The 19,516-nt window shown below is 42.7% G+C and overlaps 1 protein-coding gene across 2 annotated transcripts; it reads left to right on the top strand.

Moving 5' to 3' along the window:
- Positions 1-13,643: 13,643 nt before the first annotated feature.
- LOC147896627 (uncharacterized) lies at positions 13,644-15,161 on the top strand. Of its 2 annotated transcripts, none has more exons than XM_087382093.1 (3): positions 13,644-13,797; positions 14,170-14,490; positions 14,642-15,161. In XM_087382093.1, exons 2-3 carry the CDS (start codon positions 14,242-14,244, stop codon positions 15,119-15,121), a joined length of 729 nt encoding a protein of 242 aa, XP_087238219.1. In that variant the 5' UTR covers positions 13,644-13,797; positions 14,170-14,241; the 3' UTR covers positions 15,122-15,161. The 2 variants fall into 2 exon arrangements, with proteins under 2 accessions (XP_087238219.1, XP_087238220.1); XM_087382094.1 differs by having other exon boundaries at positions 13,645-13,797; positions 14,133-14,490.
- Positions 15,162-19,516: the final 4,355 nt, after the last annotated feature.

Below are 19,516 nucleotides of genomic sequence, written 5' to 3'. Positions count from 1 at the left end.
CCATGTTGTGGCGTGGTGGAGTCAAAGGGATTTCTCGAATTTCATGGGGGGAATCGAGGTAGAGGATTGTCAGAGGCAGTGGTTGTAGTGGCATTGTATGTGGATTTGGTGGGCGTTGGAGTCAAAGGCGTTGGTCGGAGTGTATCTGCATGTAGATTGGGCGAGAGTTGCAAAGGGTGTCTCTGTCGCAAGTGCCGGTGTTGATGTAGTTTTGTTGGAGGGTTAGAGTGGTTTTAATGTTGTAGGGACCGTCGTGTTAATAATGTGCCTAAAATTGTCCCATGTGTGTAGGGAAATGTGTCGGTGCAGACAGATCATCAATCGGAGGTCACGGCGTAAAGATATGAGCGAATTAGTGCGAAACGAGACCCACACGAGGGCACGAATGAGCGAGTGCTAGGGATGCCAAAATGGTGTGCAATGGGCTAAAAAAATGCCCCGTAGCGTGCTGCTTTTGTGTGTGAAATTTTGGTTCAAATGAGGTCTAGTTTGGGTCCCAAACGGGCGCGATACGAAGTTTTGAAGTAGGGGTAAAATTGGCCTTTTTTTTGGGGGGGGGCCTTGGTCTTAAGGTTAAGGTGAATGGACTTTAAGTCCAACTGAGGAGTTTGAACCAAGTTGATTCCAGTTAGTAGTCTAACTAACCAATTAGCCCAACTATCCAATTACTTTAACTAGACAGTTACTCTAGTTAACCTAACTAGTTGCATTGAGTTACTAATTGAAGGTCACTTCAGTTAACCTAACCAAATTGTAACTAGGCTACCCTAGGTTATGCTAACCTAACTGTAACTATAACTAACTGCAATTAATTAAACTAACCAAAGGGGTTAATGCTCACCTAATCTAGCTCACTAACCTAACCTGTCAAACTAACCTAGCCTAAGGTGCTAACCTAACCTAGGTTGCAACTAACTAAACTAAGGTGTATCTAATCTAACCTAGGTTAAACTAACCTAGAGTTAATGCTAAGGTTAGATTAGGGTTTCTTTTTTTTCTTTTTTTAAAATAATTATTTTTTAAAAAAATTTGAAGGGGGGCATCACGCGGCGGCAGGCTCGTGAGAGGGGGGTGTCGCAGTCAAGGGGGAGGAGTATGGAGACAAGGGGGCGATGTCACAGCCGAGGGGGAGGAGTGTGGAGAGGAGGGGAGGGGGTTGGTGAGGGGAGATTGGAGATGGCAGGCAAGTAGGAGGGTGATGGGGTGGGCGTCGGGCGAAGTAGTGTGGAGTCGAAGGCAGGCGCTGCACTGTGGAGGAGGGGCGATGAAGGAGGCGGGTCGAGCGTGCCTTTGCTTGCTGCGCTGCCGCTAGCGATCGACTGCACCGTCTCTAGCGATCGACTGCATAACCGTTGGCGGGCGATGCGCCGTGCTACACTGCCTGTACTAAGGGCTTATAAGCCCTTAGTTAGATAGGCCTTTGGCCTTAGATTAGCGTGGAGAGGTCGGCCAGGGGGGGTGGTAGGAGAGAGAGAGAGAGAGGGGGGGGAAGGGAGAGAGCGAGAGAGAGAGAAGAGGGAGGGGGTTTGGAGAGAGAGAGAGAGAGAGAGAGAGAGAGAGAGAGAGAGAGAGAGAGAGGGGGGGGGGAGGGTAGAAGAGAGAGGGGAGGTAGAGAGAGAGAGAGAGAAAGAGGGAGGGAGGGGAAGAGAGAGAGAGAGGGAGAGAGAGAGAGAGAGAAAAGAGGGGGGGTAGGTAGGTAGAGAGAGAGAGAGAGAGAGAGAGAGGGGGGGGGGGTGGAGGAGATGAAGGGGGGGGGGGGGAGAGATGGAGGGGGGGGTGGAGGAGATGGAAGCGGGGGGGGGGTGGAGAGGGGGGTGGTGGTGGACATGGAGGGGGGGGGGAGATGGAAGGGGGGGGGGGGGGGAGATGGAAGGGAGGGGGGTGGTGGAGAGGGGGGGTTGGTGGAGATGGACGGGGTGGGGGGGTGGAGAGGGGGGGGAAGGAGGGATCTTGGTGGGCGGGGGGGTTGGAGAGGGGGGGGGAAGGAGGGATGGTGGTGGAAGGGGGGGTGGAGGGGGAGGGGGGGGGGGGAACTTGACGGACGAAAAACCTTGACGAAAATCCAAAGGGAGGAAGAGATGGTCACATGAATGCTCTCCAAGTCTTTCTCGATGTAACGGGATTGCTAAGGACAAATGGACAGTGGGTGGATGACTAGGTTATCACTACGAGACGGGCTCGAAGTAACTCACCATGTGAGGATGAGAGTAGGGTCGTGGTCGATGGAGAGGGAAGAGTGTCTTGCGTAGGGCTCAGAATGGTGGGGAAGAGGATGGAGGTAAGATGTGAAAGAAGAAGAATGAGGGGGTGGAGTGGGTTTTTATAGGAAATGGGTGTAGGTTTAGGGTTAAACCCTAAACTCTTCTCGAGTCATAACTTTTCATGGTTAGCTTGGTTTGCTCTTCTACAAAAAGGTGAAATCATCAAAATTGCAAGCTCTACGCATTCGTGTCCAGTCCCTAGCCTAATTTATTTATCATGTGACTTTTTTTTAAGAAATAAAGAAAAATTCTTAAGGTAGTAACCCAAGGTTGATGCTTGGGGTTGATATGTTTGGCTAGAGTTTAAAAAAAATTTACTTTCCTTGCCCTTGAGTGATATGCTTACTCATTTCTTGAGATGCTAGTCTTCCCGATAGCGGCACCAAATGTTGGATCTTTCCCATGGCTTCCATAGGAAGAGCAAGGTTTTCTCAGTATGAAGGGTTTCAAGGCTTTTTGTCACCTACAAATATATCAAGGTTGTCATTTGTAGTATACGTGTAGCTTAGGACCTTGAGTCGTATTCCGGTGAGAGACGTAGGCTTAAGTGTGGTAAGCAAACATAGTGCATGCATGTGTAAAAGGAACATGTATCATCATGGTTGAGGTAATGAAGGCTTTCGCCTTCATTGGAGGTTGCAGGGTTTAGGAGGAGTTTAAGGGTTAGAGGGAGGTTCAAGGTTTTAAAGGAGGTTTCAGGGTTTAGAACGAGGTTCCAGAGTTTAGAAGAGGTTCCAGAGTTTAGAAGAGGTTCAAGGGTTAGAAGGAGAATCCAAGGTTCAGGGTAGAGTACATGGTGGAGAACTCGTCTCCCTTGTAGATCATGGAGGTTAAGATTTGAGGAACTAAGGGTTTAGGGGGAGCATAGGAGTGGGAGAGGAAGAAGGTGTAAGAGCATAGGGGAAAGAAGAGAGAGGAAGGAGGAGGAGAAGGGAGGAGGAGGGAGGAGGAGGAGGAGCAAGGAGGAGGAGCGAGGAGGAGAGGGAGAGGATGGGTTGCAAGGTTGGAGGAGAGGGGAGGAGGAGTTACAAGGTTAGGACATGCTTTTGGACATGGAGTGCAAGGAAGCATGGACACTTGAGACAATTGCTTGGAATACCAAAGTAGAACTCAACACAATGCCCCAAAAAGTATGAGCTTCATTCCATTATGGGGTATTTATACAAGTTGGAGAGCTTTTCTCTCTGCATGTAGGAATTGTAAGACATTCTCTCTCTACATGTAGAACTTGCATATATAAGTTACATGTAGGAGTTGCAAGTTGCATGTAGAACTTGCATGTAGGAGTTGCATGTAGAACTTGCATCTTACATGTTGCATGTAGGACTTGCATGTAGGAAGTGCATGTAGAAGTTGCAAGTAGAACATGCATGTAGGAATTGCATGTAGGCGTTGCATGTAGGAGTTGCATGTAGAACTCGCATGTAGGAATCGCAAGTAGAAGTTGCATGTTGAGGATTCCTAAGAGACATTTTTATTCCTAGCCTTATGTAAGTACAAGAGGAGCTTTGCCGCTACTCTACATACACATTCTGTACTACCTAAGTCCATGTTGGCACAGAGAAAACAGCTATGAAATCTACTAGATTCCTCACGAATCTAGTGAGATTCTGTCGACCCGTTGGAAGTTTGTGAAGGTGAGTCAATGGCGATGGCAGAGCCATTGGAGCCGAGAGCTGCACATAGGAGTATTGAGCAGGAGCTGTGGCAAGCTGGTTGCGCCTCTGGCAAGATGGAAGTGTTGCTAGTCAGTCGACTGTTGTAGGAGTCGCTAGGATGAGGGAGCTTTTGAGTCAAGTCTGTTGCAGGAGCACTGGTTGTAGATGAGTAGCCGTGGCTGTTAGGTTGCTACTTGTGTGGCGCTCGTTTGTGGCTAGCTAAAGTTGCGATGAAGGGCCCCCCCATGTGCATTGTCCATCTAGGAGATCCGACATCCATCGATTTGCAGGGTGTTGCTACCTGAATTTCGCATGAGCTCTAGTGCCTGGAGTAGAGTAGTAGGCACCATTGAAGAAGGCCGGTTGGAAAAGGTCTTGTTGGAGGGCCGTAGAGTGGTCGTTGACGATTACCTGAAGGAGTTGCTACTTCATCAAATACAGTCTGAGGCTACTGGTTGTAAGGGCTTGTGGTAGCTCATCGAGGGATTGCTTGTGTTATTGGTAGAGGAGTGTGGTCATGCATGAGCTCAGGTTGGAGCTTTTTCCTAGGCGGCTGTAGTCAAAGCGCTGCTAGAGTCACCAATTAGGCTAGTGGAACACTGTTGGAGATGCTACAAGGTCATTGGGGATGTTTGCAAGCCTTTGAGGAGCTTGTGAAGGCTACTAAGGCATTGATGGTGGCTTGTAGCTCTATTGCATGCGAGTTGACCTTTCGTTGATGAAGAGGTTGATAGGGTAGTAGTAATCGATAAGCTTCAAGCTGGGTTGCTTATGCTAATTTCGGCTAGTCATAGAAGGTGCTTAGGCTGAATGTTGGCTTGTTGTAGTTTGAGTGTGTGAGCATTAGTTGTTGTAGAGGATCTTGAATAAAGAAGGTTGATAGAGCCTTAATGCCTGAGTCTATGCTTGCAAGGAGAAGTCGTGTAGACTTTGCTGCTTCTTTTGCTTGCTAAGGCATAAAGACTTGAATCTCGGAAGTCCATTGAAGAAAAAACCTTCACAGAACCTTACCACTCAAGTATGGGGTTAGGGCATCTAACCCTTTCCTTTATAGAACTCTATTGGGTTAGTGATATGCATGATCACATGGTGTTGAGCATTGTTTCTCAACAGATGTATCCTCCTATAAGAGACCTCGCCGTGCGTTGGAAGAGGACAAGCACCCTTGCGTAGACATGAGTGAGGATCCAACGTCAAATGGGTGAGAAAAGATGGAAGCGACACATGGTGTGTAGGAGCTTCTAGCTTGCAAGGAGCCCAAGCAAGCCTCGGGGAATGCGGGGTTGGATGACACCCCCTCCTACATTGAGCTGCTAGCAACAAAGCTCTACAGTGGTATTTCCCCTCTCCTTGAGGATGAAGCAAAATCAATTTTACATGCTGAAGTTGTCAAATGGGCTAAAGGCCAGGAGAGGAAGCCCTAGTTTGAAAATTGTAAGAGAAATCAATTTTACATGCAGAAGTTGTCAAATGGGCTAAAGGCCTGGAGAGGAAGCCCTAGTTTGAAAATTGTAAGAGACATGCAACAGTCTATGAGCTGGAGGTTGAAGATGTCAGGCACTGGAGCTGGAGCGTCTGGCCAGAGGAGCTCTATACATGTTTTTCATGAGCCGCACCCCTCCAACGGATGAATTTGAATAGTTCATGGCATATGAGTGTGAGCTACCTGCAAATGGATACACAAGTCACTACCTGAGGAGAGGGTTTGTCTTGGTGTAGTGTGTGTCAAAGGCCATCAAGGACGAGCTATTGGGTCATGCATTCTTCTTCTCGGGGGGCACTATGTTAAAACCCCATATAGCACGTGCGATCAAGGGGGATTAAAAAAACCCCTACCTATGATTTTTATAACCTATATACACCCCTTCTATACATTTTTAGATGATTTAAGTATCCTTATGTATGAAAATTTTCACTTTTTGAATTAAAAACCCCTTATGCATGTATAATTTCTGTAACTCCATCAAGATATAAAACCCCTTTCGTTGAATGCACGTGCTATCTTACATATTTCTTAGTGGCCCCCCTGGGCTTCTTGGGAGCCCGAGTGTTGGCTCTTGCATGGAGCCCTGACTTCACTATGGACCACACTTTCTGCCCCATGATTGCCCCATCTGGGTGGAGTTCCTCAATATCCTGCAGTGGCTGGAAACTAGAATGGGCAAGGTGGCGGCCACGTTGGGCAAGGTCCTAGTTCTCCCCCCGGCGAGTCGTGTACAATCTAGCAGGAGGACGGCATGGATCCTTTGGTACATGACCCAAGAAACCCTAGATTTAGTGGCGATCAAATTCCCGGAAGGCCCTCCGATTGCACTACAGGTTCACTTTACCATGTTGGCTAGAAGTGATAGTGTGGATGTTGACAGAGACAGGATGGGATTGAGAGCTAGTGAGACGGACAATATGCAATCCGATGCTCTATAGAATTTTCTAGAATCGTGTAGATTAGCTCATAGACTAGAATACCATTCTTGCAGGTGAATGAATACACTTTGAAAATTTTTTACTACATCGAAAACATAGCACGACTCACTCAAGAAGTTGATTGGCTTTAAGTTGTGCAATGCTTGACAATCTATTTTCTGCTTTAGACAAATTCATTTGCTACAGATCAAGTGAATTCATTTTTTCAAAATTGTTAAAGGGCCTATGCTGCAAATAAAGTGTATTGGTTTTTGCGCACATGTAAAATGACCTAGATTAATTTCAGCAAGCAATTCATGTGAGAGATGATTTATGGTTGTTTTGGAAATCTTTGCCTCAAGCCATTTGTAGAAAATAATTATTTTTTTTGCCTTAGGAAATTTAGATATTATAATTGCCAATCATTTTAGCAACACATCATTTGCATACCTTTATTTGCACTTGTGTATGAGCAAGTAATGCAAATAAACCATAAAATCTAACTACAATAAAGCAAAAGGATTGACTTAATTTCTTATTTGCTTGAAGCGAGAAAAGTGTCTTCGATCGAAGACGCCACTTTAAAATTCCTTTCATTGCCAAATGATGATGTTGTGAAAAATTTCCCTTGGGCAATGAACATGCAACACGAAAGCAATAGTCCCCGCTCATAACAACGCTTTGCAAAATCCCAACTTACTTCTAGTGCTATACATATGGCAATTGATTGATTACATTAGTCATAGGTTTGCCTTCGAAGGAAAACTTTTAGCCAAGTATGGAACATACAAAGCCAAAGATCCCAAATATTGTGTTGTGTTGAGAGCTAACTTTACTAATTAGCACAATTGTGGTACAATCACATGTGTTGTCCCCCACTCGTACATTGAGTAATTTAAAGACAAATTAGAAGTAGATTCCTTCTATAGGATTGAAGGACCTACGGTGATGAAGAGGGGCATTGGTGAAGGGGGAACTTGTCAATTTTCAATCCATCTTGATGCCACAACTAAGTGGAGCCATTTGAAGGGATCATCACTTTGCTATACTACCACAAGCTTTCAAAGTACGTACCTTTCATCACATAAAATTGTAGGTCCCTCAAACACATCAACATGGCAATGGGCACAATATCATTCATTGCAATCAAGGTTGACATGGACGAGGGACTAGTGGATCAAGTCATTATAGCGGATGGTCCACAAAATGAAGATCGAGTAGCGGTGAGCAGCTTTGCAATTAATTTCTCTTGCTTTAAATTAGCCTACACTCAAATGAATAGCTAACTTATGATAATTCCAGCTCACATTTGTGAACGAGCACAAAGCACTCTTCGCACGACTTGTGGAAGAGTACAATGAAGGGGGCATTGTGATGTACACATTGAAGAATGTGTCATACATGTATGTGAGAAACACCTTGTGTGTATTTGATTTTACAATCTTGGCCAATATTTCTGACGGACCAAAGAAGGAGGAGCGCATGCAAGTATTTGTTACCCAAGTGGCGAACCTTGGCTATGGTCGTATGGGAAAGTTCGTTCCTATTTCATTTCAAAGATTTGCAACCATCAAATTTTTAATATTCTTTTGAACACGCTTTGCAAGTGAGTGGCCTTCTCTAGTTCACAAACCTTAACTCACAAATCGTGGAGTTCTCTTGTGAAATGTGTGCCGGAACACGAGTTAGCCATAATCTTCAATGACCTTTCTGCTATAGCTATGACCGTGTGCAATCCATTATCCAAACTCCTAGCTTGGCTAGAAATATAGTCCAAAGGGCTGGGGAAGAAGATACAATTCAGCTTCGTGGCTCTCATGTTGATAGCATTCTCTCATTGGAAGCACCTTTTTTGCAGCTTCATAGTGAAAGTGTCCTTCGTGTCCGCTCAATGTTCCACTATATTAAGCGTAGGCACCTTCATTGTAAATAGTTCCGGCCATGTCATAGGCTTCAAGGGAAATGCTTGATGCAATGAAGATGTGTATTGCCTTCTTGAAAATGAAAAGTTGAAGTGTCCAATCAATTTTCCCTCTATATCTTTGTTGACATTACGTGTTTGCTTCCTAAATTTCTTTGCTTTGCAATGGACATCTCCTTTGAAAAAGAAAGTCTTGATAATCTTAATGCATTTGATGTTTCTAAGAATTTCAGTCTTTCCCCAACTAACCTGTGGTGGTTAAAGGCCCCTATACCTTAACCCCCGATTATGTACAATACTTAAACACACACACATATATATATATATGGATGACACAGAAGACAAGGGTGTTCTGCGTTGGGCCAAAACTTGTGTGGCTCTCTCTTCTGGCTCTCCCTCTCTCTCACCTTTTTTGTTCCGCTTCCATTGTTGAGATCTCTCAACTGGTATCAGAGCGCGGGTGTTCTAGCTGAGCCGGGGTGTGAGCCTGGTGCCCGAAGTTTGTTGGTGCAACTCTGTGGAAGGAAGGAGAAGCTCTATTGGGTGACTTCATATGCATCTTGGTGTACATAAACCTTTGGAAAGTTCTTGAGTGTTTTTTTGCAAGCCAGCAGGTGATTTTGGAGGAAAAATACGTTTTTTGATAATTCCCCTATTCCTTACGACTACTAAGAGTTCGAAATGACCTATAGAAGCAATCATTGCCTACTTTTGGTGTCCATTGCACTTTAGGAGTTCAAAAACACCTTCATTCTTGAATTTGGCATCATTTTGTTGGAATTCTGACTCACTATCTCTGCTTCAACGTTTTTTTGCTAGTGTGTTGGAACTCAAGTTTGAAGCAACCATTTGCAGATATGTCAATTCCGATGGACTCAAGAGGTCCTAAAACTTATGTGTTGCTCATCATTTGCACTCAGATGGTGTTTACAAACAGGTTTGTTTGCAAAAATGTTTTTTGGTCCATGTGTTGGACCCGGTGATTGGGACCACGATTTTCAAAACCGTTTATTCCATTTTGTTTCAGAGGCCCAAAGACCCCTACCTGCCAGCTCTTTCTTAATTCCGTGGAGATTTGGAGAGGTTTCGTGGCTATATGGCTTGATCGGTTAGTAGGAGATTTGGGGATTCATACAGGTTTATTGACATTGCATAGTGATTCCATGAGTGCTATTCAACTAGCACGGAATTAAACAATGTATGGTCTCAACATATTCTCTAGTTGTAAACACAACAATTAGAAGAACACTCCCCAATGACAAATACTGACAATCATCAAAAGGAATGAATTCAAACCAATACATTAATACATGGAATCGACACAAGCCAACAAGTTGTCGCCTTCAAGGGCAAAACTATATTTATCGCTCCTTCGGAAGAATTTTCACCTTTAAGCATCTTCAAGGATAAACATTGTGAAGAGCTTGCATTTCCTAAGCTTTTTTATGAACACCCATGAACTCACAATAGTCCAAAATGTACTTCATACCAAGATATTGCACAGTGAGAACTTACCAACATAGATCGTAGATTCACATTGTCCATAGAGAACCTCTTCTTTAAAACTATGAAAATATTGGCCCGTCAAGTTCTATCATCGACATGGATACATATGCGAAAGGCGCAATTGCGTGGGCACATCTTGAAGGCAAAAGATGCTATAGAGAACACATACATAGAGCGTCTTTTGCACTCAAAAATTGGATACCGTGATTTTGCTTCTATGCGAATGTCGTTTGACTATAAATTGAGATTGCAAATAAACTTGTTCGCCATGATATGCCAACTAAGATTGCCAACTTTTTTTATTACTTTCTTAGAGGCTGCAGAAAGACTATGGGAGCCTTTAGTCAAATGCTTGAAAGCACTATGTGATGCAACAATACATGAAATTATCAATACCCCCCAAACAGAGACACACAACATGATACACAATGATCGAATAACATTGGCACAATACTATGTTCACAGATTCCAAGCCATTAAATGCCTCCTAAAACACGATTCTTCCATCATAGGGAGGTCATCGACTTCTTCTTTGTTACAAAATTCTAGAATCATGGAAGCCAACACGACCATGGCTTGCTTTGGATAAAAGACGCGCCTATGTATGGTGCTTCAACTAATGAAGAGATAGAGGACTTTGTCAAAAAATACATTTGCTGTGACAAAGCAAAGATTCACCTACCTAAACCTGAAATCCAATGCCATAAGTATAGGAACACTTGCAAAAGTAGAAACAAAAAATGTCGTTTTGGTTTCCCACACCCACCCATGCATAAAACCACGCTACTGATGGCTCTAAATGTGCAAGTCATAGAAGATTCTCACAAAAACCAAGCGAAAATTACAATCACAGTATTGGAGAACCAAGCAACACTTTAGCTAACCTTCCAAGAGTTCCTAGTACAAATCAAGCTTACTGAAGAGCAATACATAACTGTGTTGTGATCGACTATCAGCCAACCTACAATCTTCTTAAAGCACGAACCAAAGGACATTTTCACAAACAACTTCAATCCAACAATATCAAAGCTATGGGAAGCAAACACTAACCTTCAATTCATCTTAAATCCACATGGAGCTGCATCATCCTGCACATCTTACATGACAAAAATGGACAAAGAAACCATCGACGCAGTCAAAAATGCATTCATTGAATGTTTGCAAACTAACACACCGGCCAACAAATGCATTCGTAAAGTTGGAAACACAATTCTCAACATGCAACATGTAAGCACCCAACAAGTTGCATACTTATATTTATCCCTAGCTTTAACTTCAACTAAAAGGGAGTTCTCTTATACCAACACAAGCCCACCTGATGAAAGGACTTACTTGTTGCAGCGTAGGGGGGAACTAGAAAAACTGCACCCCTAGAGCAATGACGTGTTTTTTGCAAACATCATCACAAAGTACTTGCAGCAACATTCGTCCTTACGTGATGTTTGTTTGGCATCATTTGTGAGTGAATGTGGCAGGAAACAAGGTGCCTCTAAAAAACACAAACGCCAAAAAATAATACGCTTTAACAATTACAATAAGGACCAGGAACCCAAAAAACATTACAGAGAATTATGCTTGCTCTACCTGCCCTTCCTTTTGCAAGAGCACTCACTGAACGCAAATATTCTCACGTGGCATGATTTCTATGTTGCAAACATTTACTCGATAGAAACCAATAGAGCCCTCTTTACCAAACTCATGGTATGTAAGCCAACTTCATCTAATGAAACCTCGTCCACCTCCAAGTCATCTCCAAGCTACAATAATTGCTCCAAAAAAGATGAATTCGACTTGGGGATAGAGTCCCTAAAACACAAAAGCATAAACAATTGACAAACAATACACACTTCACGTACAAAACTCAACCAAATGATCAATACCATGCCACAATACAAGCATTGAATTCAGATCAATGCGCAATAGTTGAGGACATTCTTTTGGAAAAACGGCTTCATCTAACTATGCCCCGCTACACATATTCCTATCTGGTAATGAGAGCACGGGAAAAACATTCACACTCCTTGTGTTGGTTCAAGCATTGTTAAGACACTACAATCATTGTGACACATCTAATGCAACTTTACCAAGAATTCTAGTCCTGGCATACTCTGGAAAAGCAACATTCAATGTCGGCGACACAACAATACATGCTGCACTCCACTTGCTACTTATGACTTCCACATACAAAGCCCTTTCCTCAGAAACACCCCAAACTCTTTCAGCATTGTATAAACACTTAGACTTGATAGTTTTTAATGATGTTTCATTGATAGGGCAAAATACATCCATCACTACAGACATGCAAATGTGGGAGATCAAACACAATCATTTGCAAACGTTTGGGGGAGTCGATATCATACTTTGTGGAGACTTACGCCAAGCAAGCCCAACAAAGGATGCATGGATCTTCTCAAGCAAACCCGTAACTTTATCTATGCTACCATCCATTTGGCAAAACCATGTAATGTTATACGAGCTCCAAAATCGATGTGAACACATTTCGATGTCGATTATTTGAACAACTTATATCATCACAAACCACACCTCAAACAAGAAACCGTGCACCTCTACTACACTAACACAGCGAAAGACAAACACAATGAAGAAGTATTCCATTTGCTAAACTCAAAACCACACTTTCTAAAAGCAATCGACATTAAGCATAAAACATGTAGTAAAACTATCAACATACCAACAGACCCCAAAAACACAGGATGCCTCCACACAGAGCTAAGGTTCAAGCCAAGTATGATAGTAGAACTTTGTTCAGGAAATCTTAACATTGCAAATGGCCTAGTGAATGGAGCGGATGCAATTTTTATGGATTCTAACATGCAAAAAAAGCCATTCGTTGTGTGGGTTCGTTTCAACAACACAAAAATGGGATGCAAAACAAGGCACGATGCTCTACACAAACAATATTCATTCCACTTGTGAATTCCAAATTGGCAAAAACTACCTCGACACTGTTTGTAGACATCAATTCCCATTACAACCAGAAGCAACTTGTACAATTCATTGTTCGCAAGGGCTTTCCATGGATTCATTGGTGAGCCATCATGCATAAAATCACATGGCATTGCTTATACAGCATTATCAAGAGTAAGAGATCCTTCCAATATCTACATATTGAATACTCTAGAAATGAAGCACATTAAAGTTGACATGACAGTATTGCAAGAGATTGAGCGTTTGACAACAACACATGCATGGAAATTCAACTATATCAACTTCAACAAGCAACATGCTAATGTGCCTATATTGCAATCATTGAACACAAGAACATTTCAAAAACACAAGGAAGACAGCCTTTGCAATGAAAATATTCTTGCTTCAAAAGTATTTTGCTTGCAAGAAACACACAACAAATCTTCCCATGACACAAATATACCAAACTTCAAACAAATCACTCAAACAATGGGAGCTGGAATTTCAACTTACTACAAGAGTGAGTTAACTTTGCTTCAAACAAAATATTCGTACAATGACGCAATCCAATGCTTGCTAACAATTTTCGAAAATCAAACGTCAAACAATGTCGCAATAATAAATGTATACAAACCACCAACATAAAAAACAAACACTAGATCACTTGCGCGAACATTTTAATAGCAACAGTCCAACATATATCTTAACATGGACAAACCCACTTGTACATGGGAAAATATAGCATGAAACAACTCATTTGTGACCCAACTACTGTTCATGCGTCAACATCAGATCACATGTGGACCAACAAATTCAACACTAACTCTCTTGCTAGAACACATTAAACATGTTAGTCGGACCACTCAATAAGATACAGTGACATTTCATATACAATACTGTAGAAAGCATGGGAGGCCCATTGAATGTAATTCATCTTGTTTAAAGTGTGAACAATGGGGTGGAAAGAACCCTAAATGCGAATTGTGGTAATAGGGAAGGATCTAGAAGCAAGGGGAGGCTATGAAATATGCAAGTGAGGATTAGGGTTTTTTAGTAGTGGTACGAGGGAGACGAGAAAGGAAGCCGGAGCTCGCGGTGTTTTTTCTGCACCTCCTTCGAGGTCTGCTTTACCTCTTCCCTCTTTCCTCTCAACAATCTGTGCTTCTACAGGCGACGGATTGTCCACGTTGTTCTTTGTATTTCAAAATCGCGGTGTGGAGAAACAGGTTTTGGGAGGCCCGGCGCGGGAAGGAGTGGAGTGAGTTCACATGAGAAAGCGTAGATGTTTCGTAATCGTTGTCTGTAGTCTTATTGGATTCCTTAGTCGATTTTCTCCGAGCTAACGTGCACCAACCTTGGGACTGTCTACGGATTCGATGTTCTTGAATGAATCGTGAAGATGTGTGTTTTTACTCTTTCTGCATCCGTCGGCGGACGTGGATGATGTTTATGCAGGGTATGAACTTTCGTCGACTTCATTCTGGTCATGCAGGGCTGGCATTTGATGATCTTCCATATTATCTGAGGGCTAGTTCTCTTGTCTAACATCGGCGTCGTTTCCAAGATGCGGCTTACGGCTGAAATTTGCCCCGTTTTGAACCAAACTGCAAAAGTTATCTTTTTCAGATGGTCAACAAGGTTGCTCTCGGCAGATGGGGAACTGAAGTTTAGAAGAAACTTTACTTCATATGCCAGGCAAAATGTCTGTCCTTTGTTGAGAAAGGTGTGTTGCGTTGATTCAAATAAATACGAGCGAAATGTTCCTGATCAAGGTGCAGCAACCCCTCAGACACGGCCCAACAGGACCTACTCAGTAAGTGATCGTTTTGAAAAATTGAAAATCTTGTGAGTGGTTTTGGAAGCAGCAGCACTTCGTTGGTTTTCTTTTTGATCAACAGTTAGTTCAGGCGGTTTGCTGAAAATTAGAGGCTGATTTTATTTATTGTATTGGACTCGTGGTGAAGGGAAGGGCAGGGCAGGATGAAGGGTACACGGTTCCGGATCGCTCATATGAGACAGTACCTAGAAGACCTCCTGATTTGGAAGCAAGGATGCGTATGAAGGCGTATAGAAGAGAAGCACTCGCTCAAAGGCGGCTTGCTGAGCAAGAGGAGGATGTTGAGGTCGACTTTTCCAAGCTGCTGCAAAAGGGGGCACCAAGGACTATGCAAGGTATTATCAGGGAAGTGATGACCGTGGGCTTTTTTGTGACATTGCCCAAGGGCAAGAAGGAAGGTTTCCTCCCAGGGACAGACCTAGGCATTACGGGTGGTGCTGCTTATCTATCTAGAGTCTGGAAGGAAGGACAAGAGATAACTGTTCGAATCATACCTAAGAACGATGGGGCGGCTCGTGAGTTACTCACTGTATTACCAGACAAAGATGAGGCACCAGATGGAACAAGATTGCCCCCTTCACCCGGTGGCACTAATGTGAAGAATTGAGAGAGAAGTGGTTGGGATCAGTATCAAGGAGGCTTATATTGGTACGGTACCATTTGATCTTGTTTGTCATGAACTTTGAGGGAGACGAAGCTAATAATCGTTTGTCCTTGTGTGTGTTAGACCTTGTATGCAAGCGTTTGACTTCACTAGCGAAAGTAAGTGTGTGTGTGTGTGTGAGAGAGAGAGAGAGAGAGAGAGAGAGAGAGAGAGAGAGAGAGAGAGAGTGAGCAAGCAAATTAGTAAACCTAGTTGTGAATGGAATCTCTTTGGTACATTAATGTCTTTTGTAATTAAGTCAAATCAAATTAGTTTCTTCTCTGGCTAACCACTACTTTTGTAACCAATTTATGCCACATGTTTTTAATCAATTGGCTATTTGTGATGAAAATTCTGGTCTTTGAGAATTTTGCTTGTAAGTGATTTCACGATTAAGTTGAGTAATAATAAACTAGTTGTAGCTTGGGATTCACTGTCTAATAATAAATTCAGCCAAAGTAGCTCGTTCTGATTTAAATCGATTAAATGCAACATCTAAAAAGGTGAACGATCATTAGACCTGTCCGAAAGAAATGAGTGATGAACGATCATTATGCCTGTCCTAAGAAATGAGTAATGGAATAAATGTTGGGTGTAAAGGAGAGAAAATGAAGGCTGCATGATCGTAGGCTTGTAATTTTACAACTTGAGATCGTCTTGAAAGATGGACTGATCAGAGCGCACAGCTGTGAAAAAAGAAATGACTGAATTGGACTTTTCCATTCAGCTCAAGTATTGTAGGGTTCAGCCCTCTGGAATGCTAGATTGTAGCCATTGCGGGGCTACAAGTAGGTAGGTATATTGCATGGTGTGATGTAGGACACTTCCAAGTTCCTTCTTGGTAGCTATTGTGGGGCTATAAGTAGGTAGGTACATTTCATGGTGTGATGTAGCACACTTCCAAGTTTCTTATTGCTACTGGCATTCTCAACTTCAAATGTCAAAATCGTACATAATAGAGTCTTCATCTTGAATCAATCTGATTACATTTGAAATTTTATCATACTAATCAGGTGAGGAGCAAAATGGAGGGGGAGGGGGGGACAGCTACAATGGAATGTAGCTTTGGCTATGGTGATAAATCTTCATCTCAATTAGCCTTCCGGTTGTCTCCCTCCACTCTGTCTGCCCGACCCCCTACCCTTCTCCCTTTGCTCTCTCTCCCTCCCTCTCTTCTTTCCACTCGTGCTCTTTCTCTCCGTGCTCTTTCTCTCTCTCCCTCCCTCTCTTTATAGTTGCTATGGGACCCTTTGGAATGTTTGCAAGTCTCCAGAAATTTTGTACGAAATTGACTCTCATTGTATCGAATATGAGGTTGAGTGTTGTACGAGCCCTTGCATTGTTCATTGCTTAGAAGTTGATCCTTGGCATGAGAATTGGGCTTGACACCCCCCTTCCCCTTGTTCGCCTTGAATCTGCAATAATTGATCTTTTAGCCTTCAAGCCTAATTGTCGCTTCCCTCGATCAGTTTGAATGTGTGATTCACTCTCGCGTCCTTCAATTTTTGGGCCTTCTTCAAAGTTGTGTCTCTAGATGTACCAGTGCTTTCTCTAAACTGCTATATGTTGGATTTGCAAGAGGTGCTAGTGTTCATCCGCTCTGAGTATCCTTGTGGGGTGTCTTGGATGTTGCTAGCCAGAAAAATGGTATGCAGTTTGAGATTGGAGCGGACGATCCTTTCCGTCCACTCTTCGTTCAAACAGAGTAACCCATGCGCAACATCTAGTACTATTTAGAATCGAGCGTTCCAAGCCTACATGCTCCTGAAAGGTGTATGACATGTTAATTTATGTTTTGATTATCGTAGAGCTTGTGTAAGCGGATGTTTGGCTAAATATGTCGGTTTTGGTAATCTGAAGGCATCGTCAAGGTTGGTGAGTATGCCCTAGATCATCGTCAAGGTTGGTGAGTATGCCCTAGATCTTGTTTTTTTGTAGCATAACCGGAGAAGCACTCTCTACTTGCGCCACCTGACGATAGCCAGGATTTGAAGTGGTTGAGCATGGCGGTTTAGAAGCTCGAAGCCAAAGCCTGATACTTGTGTGAAGCAGAACACATCCAGCTTGTCTTTTCTGCAAAAAGTAAGCTGCAATAATTCGACAAGATATGTCTACAGACTTTGTTGGCGAGATGTTCATGTTCACACACATGATTATATGGGTATATATACTCCGAACTTTCTATCCACATGCCAACTCTTTATCCACATCAATGTTTTTACATTTGTTGGAGACTTGTCTTACGATCATTTGACACGGCTTGTCATCTACACCAATATCATGTGGATTGCAAGCAATTGATATGGGTAGTTATCTACAAGCACACCTAAGACCAAGTTCTTTTACATTCTAATTTGTTGTCATTCATAGAAATGAAGCGAACATTTATTGAAAAGTGAGTGTGCTTCTCATAATAGTATCCGAAATAAGAAAAGGTGACTATACACTAGTGTTCCATTATAGCCATTCATCGATACATATTTAGAAGAGTGGCAAAAGATGCTCTCCAAATTTATAACCAAAATGAATACTTCTCAAGTTCCACCCTCGAATATCAACTCATCATTCACTTTCGCAATGTCATAGTTGCCTCCTTGGATTTAGCTTGCTATCAAGATTGAAATTTCCTATATAAATCGATTTGTTTTGCCATTTCAATCCAAGACACTTCCAAGTTATTACTTTGCTATCAAAATTGAAAATTCTTTGCTATTAAAACCGGTTTGTTTTGCTACTCAATCCACCATAAATGTAGCATCTTCCCAATTCCATTCATTCGTCATCACATTTTTATCATTTTTTGTTTGGAGAGAAGATGAACAAGAGGTATAGTGTTTCTTTAATTGGCATAGCATGCGTAATGTACAAATAAAGAAAACATTGACGACCCTGTCATGGATGTGCCTACAGATACAAAGTATGGGTAAGGAATTGTTGGGAGTTGTCTCCTCAAATTCACTTTGTAGTCGGAGTTTTATTTGGTATGACCTATAGCAAGTAGGAGACTAGGGGCGTGCACGATTGGGTGAGTTATGTCTGTGATTGCATGGAGTGGATAGGGTCTTTTAGGAGTGATCTTAAATTGCTTATCTCCGACTGTAGAGAGAAGGTAGAGATACGCCAAATAGGTTCTTGGCACTTTTCTGCTTGTAATCAATGAGCAAAGGAGATTGCTTGCATATTCGATCTTGTTAGAAAATGAGCTATGCAGCTAGCCAACAAAAATACAATGGCACATGCTCATATTTAGGAGCTTGTGACCAACGCTATTAAAATAGACCTCACCACTCTATCAAAGTACAACCCACATGGTATAGCGACACACTCCCAAGGGAGTCATTCTCATTGCATATGGGGACCTACACTTAATCACATCCCCCCCTCATTTTGAGTCAAACTTTTTGCATCTACTTAAATTGGGTTTTAAGATTTATTACCACTTGAATGCAGCTTTGCACGTTTTATGAAGGGGTTTCTAGTAATGCATCCCTTGAGATAAAAGATGGAGAGGTTGATAAGGAGTATTGTTAACCCTATGGCAAGGGCCATAAGCATAGTCTAGAGCAATGAAGATGAGATCCTTGTGTGTGTGGGAGTAGTGGTAAAGTTCCACTCACGATATCTTGAACTTGAAAGATGATGTGACTAATAAGGATTGGGATAGCCAAAATCAAGATTTGATCATACTCAAGATCTAGAAAGAGAGAGCATCCCAAGAGGTCCCTTACAAAAGAGGTCCCACCCTTGAGGTTTCATACAAAAAGTATAGAGACTTCTACCCAAGAGGTCTCCTACAAAAGGGGTTCGACCCTCGAGGTTACCTAACAAAAGTGTAGAGACCCTTATCCAAGAGGTCTCTCGCAAAAGAGCTCCCATCGAGAAGTCCCCTACAAATTGTGTAGAGACCCCAAAAGGTCCCTACAAATTACGTAGCGATCGACACGTATAAATCTCTCCCAATGGAAAGGAGCTCCCACTCTTTGGGGCTCAGTATTCAGTTCACTTTTGTGTTCATGTGCTTGATCTCCTAGCATCCATGCTTCCTTATGCTATCGCATTTTAGCATGCTCTTACCCTTGCACTCCCTCTTCCACCACCCCCTTCTCCTTCTCCTCCTCTCTCCTCCCTTCGTCCTTCTCCTACTCTACTCTCATTCCCTCCTGCTCCTTCTTTTTCCTCCTCCTTCCTCAATCTTGTTGCTTCTTTTTCATGTAAGAGCACCATAGAACTGCTTTCCACGCTTTAGACTACACCTCTCAACGCAATATGACCTGAGGACCTATGCTACATTTGTAAACACCTATGCTACTTTTGAGTAATGACATGTCTGTAGATGACCGCACAACACCCTTAAAACCT

Source organism: Dipteris shenzhenensis, chromosome 11 (genome assembly GCF_047967505.1).
Source record: "Dipteris shenzhenensis isolate YYH24624 ecotype China chromosome 11, Dip_SZ_1.0, whole genome shotgun sequence".
Classification (NCBI taxonomy): Eukaryota; Viridiplantae; Streptophyta; class Polypodiopsida; order Gleicheniales; family Dipteridaceae; genus Dipteris; species Dipteris shenzhenensis.
The sequence above is the reverse complement of the archived record's forward strand: the minus strand, read 5'-3'. Positions and strand labels throughout refer to the sequence as shown.